This window comes from Heliconius melpomene, chromosome 16 (genome assembly GCF_056956725.1).
Source record: "Heliconius melpomene rosina isolate 202511_hmr_F chromosome 16, ASM5695672v1, whole genome shotgun sequence".
Classification (NCBI taxonomy): Eukaryota; Metazoa; Arthropoda; class Insecta; order Lepidoptera; family Nymphalidae; genus Heliconius; species Heliconius melpomene.
The window spans coordinates 1,216,609-1,220,918 of NC_140404.1; the positions used below are offsets into that span (position 1 = coordinate 1,216,609).

General features: G+C 33.6%; 1 protein-coding gene across 1 annotated transcript; it reads left to right on the top strand.

Annotated features, from left to right (window-relative positions):
- Window positions 1-1,581: 1,581 nt before the first annotated feature.
- Window positions 1,582-3,864, top strand: LOC146530649 (uncharacterized). The gene has a single exon (XM_085199496.1). The coding sequence runs from the start codon at window positions 1,582-1,584 to the stop codon at window positions 2,599-2,601; it is 1,020 nt and encodes a 339-aa protein (XP_085055622.1). The 3' UTR covers window positions 2,602-3,864.
- The last annotated feature ends 446 nt before the right edge of the window (window positions 3,865-4,310 follow it).

Genomic DNA, 4,310 nt, shown 5'->3' on the forward strand with positions numbered 1-4,310 from the left:
CACTTTCCACCGTGGGGGGCAATGCGTATTGACTATGATTATTGATTGATTCGACGCCGCGATTACCTCATAAGGTACTAGAACGAGACCATTCGGAAAAATAACTTATTTCTCGAGGCTAGTCATGGCGCATGGGCCAAGGGTGTGACTGTTAGCATGACAGGTTGTGGGTTCGATTCGTATTCAAGAAAAATTAAATATTTAATATTCCTCGATCCGGTGTCGCGGCAAAGCTCGGCGTTGAGTTCCGCGACTCAAAACGCTAGCCTGCCTCTGCCTAGCGGGATACAGCGTGAAACTAAAAAAAACTAATTTCTTTAACTGGCATTTAAATGATCGTCACGTCACCAAACACCTTTATCATTGAATACAAAAATGCTATTTATATCCTTGGTTTTGTTCGTGTATCCCTAATTTAGATGAATTAAGCATCTTCTGCTTAATTTAACCGGTCCGGATAAACGAAATGAGCATTTTGTTGACAAGCTTTGTATTTATCTTTGTTCATGTGTAAATATAATTCTTGGGGTAAAGTCTTGGGTTTGAATTTTTATGAAATGTGCGTATTGGTTTAACAAACTTAGTGTTAAGACACTCTCCATTTTCTTGGAAAATGGAGTCCATTTTCTTTCCAAAACATAGCTGCACCGCTCGTGTGTTCGATTCCCTCTAATACGAAGATTATCATGAATTACTTTCATTTTCACGTTTTAATAATAAGACAAAAAGCTGCGTTGAGTTTCGCCTCTCATCACGGGACATTTCAAAAATCGGGCGGAACTTGAGAAACGGAAACAGAGGGAACCTAATGTTAAGATGAGCAATTGAACATCTCAACACTAGGTTCCCTCCGTCTAACCTGCTATAAGCGGAATACAGCGTGAAGCCATCCACTAATATAAGACCTATATACAAAGCTCAATGACTACCAGTTCAACTAAACGTCACAAGTTGCCGTCTCCTCTCGACTCCGTTACAAATAGTAGGCAATTGTAGGCGGGATTTGCTGAATCATGAGACTGTCGTAATCGCGAACAACCGGCCGATCAGAAAACAAAGGTGTTTCGGTACAACGTTTAATGGAAGTGACTGTCTATTTTATTTTGTAGGGTTATAGTTGGGATTTTATATATTTTATTTTATTATTGTTTTGGCGGAGTCTAGTGTTTAAAGTGCGGCGTTTAGTTCCGTTACTCAATATTTAATTTCAAGAAATGTAGTGCCTTAAACACTGCGTACTACCAGTGTCTTAAAATTAGGTTTCTAATTTTACTATAATCAGGATATAATCAGTGTTCAGATTTTACTTAAAGCTGGTGGAGCTTATTCCTGTACTTTATTTTTTTTTTACAAACATACAAAAATATTGTTTTTTACTTGGATAAAATAAAGAGAAAAAAATTGTAATATTTCCCTTTTGTTCACATTTCTTATACAAAAATAATATTCGAATACTCGTACATAATAGACTAAAAATCCCTCGTTACGACGCTCTTGAAATATAATAGAAAACAAAGCCTACAAAAAAACAGTTACTCTGAAAAATATTTAAATATATATTTAAGGTTAGGGTTAAGGTTAATGGCGTATCATTCGAGTTGTTTGTACGGTAAAGAGCATCAAGAATATGACACTACTGTGGAACTAACTTCGGAATGGAAATGTCCGCTATGCAAGTCCAAAAAGAAAAATATTTCTTCTGATAATACTCCTATAAAAGTGAGACCTGGAACCAAATATAAGGAAGATTCTAACATAACCAAGAGATCGAACAAGCGGTTAGCAAGCTCTTCCCCTCGCAGTGAAGAACCTGGTTCGCAAGTTACTGCAGAAAATATGCAGCATATTATCGAAGAAATTATGGATTCTCACAAAATCGAACTAGTTACGGAAATAACAAACTCAATGAAAAGCCTACTCTCTGAAGAATTACAATCGGCACGTGAGAAGTTTACAGATATGAAGAATTCTATAATTTTTTTAAGCAATCAGTACGAAGATCTTCTCAAGGAACATAAGTCAACCTTAAATACGCTTAAAACATTACAAGAGGAAAATAGCACAATGCACTCGACTGTAAAAAAATTAAGTTACCGAATTGACTTAATGGAACAGCATGCACGTTTAAATAATATTGAAGTACAATGTGTCCCAGAAAACCGACAAGAAAGCATTATAGAGATAGTCACTAAATTAGGTAGTGCAGTGGGTTGTAATATTACGGAAGATACAATAGCAGCATGTAGCCGGGTTGCAAAGTCTAATCGATCCAGCAATCGCCCCCGTTCTATAGTTGTTCAGTTGACATCTCAAAAAATTAGAGACCGCTTATTGGCAGCTTGTATAAAATATAATAAATCGCATTCCACGGATAAACTGAATACATCTCATATTGATATCAAAGGACATAAACAAGCTATTTATGTAGTTGAACATCTGTCACCCACAAATAAGGCATTACATGCTGCTGCAAGGGTAAAATCTAAGCAAATTAATTATAAATATGTATGGGTCAGAAGCGGAAAAATTTATATGAGAAAAGATGATAGCTCAGAGTTTAAAGTAATAAAAAGTTTTGATTATTTAGAAAAAATAAATTAGAATTAATTGTGTTAGTGTAATTCAAATAGATAATTTGCTTAAAATTCTCGTCAATAACAATTTATTATCAAAATGTTCGTGGTTTACGAACAAAAACAAAAGATTTTTATTGTAATTTATTGTGTGTGAACGCTGATATAATTGTGCTTACGGAAACCTGGTTAAATGAAACTGTTTGTAGTAATATGTTGTTTGGGAATAATTATAATGTTTTTAGGAGAGATCGGATGATTGATAGTAATTCTAAAAAGAAAGACGGAGGTGGTGTCTTGATTGCTGTAAAAAAACATATTTCTTCTAAAAATATGATTGAATGGCAAAGCAATTGCGAAGATTTGTGGGTTGTTATAAATACACCTATAAATAATAAACTTTGTCATATGGTTTTATCTGTAGTATATTTACCACCTCCAGTAAATAAAGCGTTACTCGAGACTTTTTTGGCTAATTATAATAGAGTATCTGAAATCCATAATCTTTACACTTGCCTTGTTGGAGATTTTAATCTCAATAACATAAACTGGAGTACATCTAACACTCACTACATTCAACCGATCTCTTCAATTTGCCAATCTTTAGTGGACTTCTGTGCAATGAATAACTTACGACAGTGTAACAATGTAATGAATTGCTCAAATAAAATTCTTGATCTTGTGTTAACTGATATACCAAACTGTAATGTGACAGAATCAATTGACGTTTTATGTAAGAGTGATCCATTGCACCCACCAATTGAATTTAAAGTAAACACAGAAACATCAGATAGACTAACAATTAATACAAATCTCAAACGATTAAATTTTTATAAGGCTGACTATGGTTCTATAAATAAATATTTAGCGGATATAGATTGGCATACGGAATTTTATAAATGTGAATGTATTGATGAAATGGTGTTAACATTTTGCAACATACTAAAAAAATCTATTGACATGTTTGTACCTTTATCTAAGAATAAATGTAATAAATTCCCGGTTTGGCTTCCTAAAAAATTTATTAGACGTCTAAATGAAAAAATAAAAATAAAAGAACGATATAAAATATATAATAATCCTATGGATGAACTAACTCTGAGATTGCTTAGCAGACGTTGCCAGAAATTAGCTTCTGAATCATTTCAGACGTACATTCAAAACACTGAACAAAGTATAAAAAAAAATCCTAAATACTTTTTCAATTTTGTGAAAAATTCTCAAAAACATCAGAGTACATATCCAGCTACTTTAAGTAACGGCAAACGGCAACGGGGAAGATTCTTGTAATCTCTTTGCTCAATATTTTGCATCTGTTTGTAATTCTCCTTCAGGTTCCAACGATATTAATGCAATTAGAAATGTTTATTCTGTTCAAAAAAATAATACCCCATTATCTTATGTAGAAATTTGCGAAAAACATATACTTGATAAGCTCAAAACACTTGATATTTCTAAAGGAGCTGGATCAGATAATATTCCTTCTATATTTATTGTTGAGTGCGCGAGTAATCTTTCATTGCCACTTTATTACTTATATAATGAGTCGCTTAGGTCTGGAGTATTTCCTGTGAAGTGGAAAGAAGCTAAAGTCGTTCCTGTGCATAAGCAGGAAGATGAAACTATGGTCAAAAATTATCGACCGATATCAATACTGTCGCACTTTGCGAAGGTATTTGAGGATCTTATCTATCCTATTATCAATTCCCACTTTAAACCTTCCTTGATAGATCAACA

Excerpts from the sequence above, each read along its gene's own strand:
- LOC146530649 (XM_085199496.1), top strand. The coding sequence starts at position 1,582 with ATGGCGTATCATTCGAGTTGTTTGTACGGTAAAGAGCATCAAGAATAT.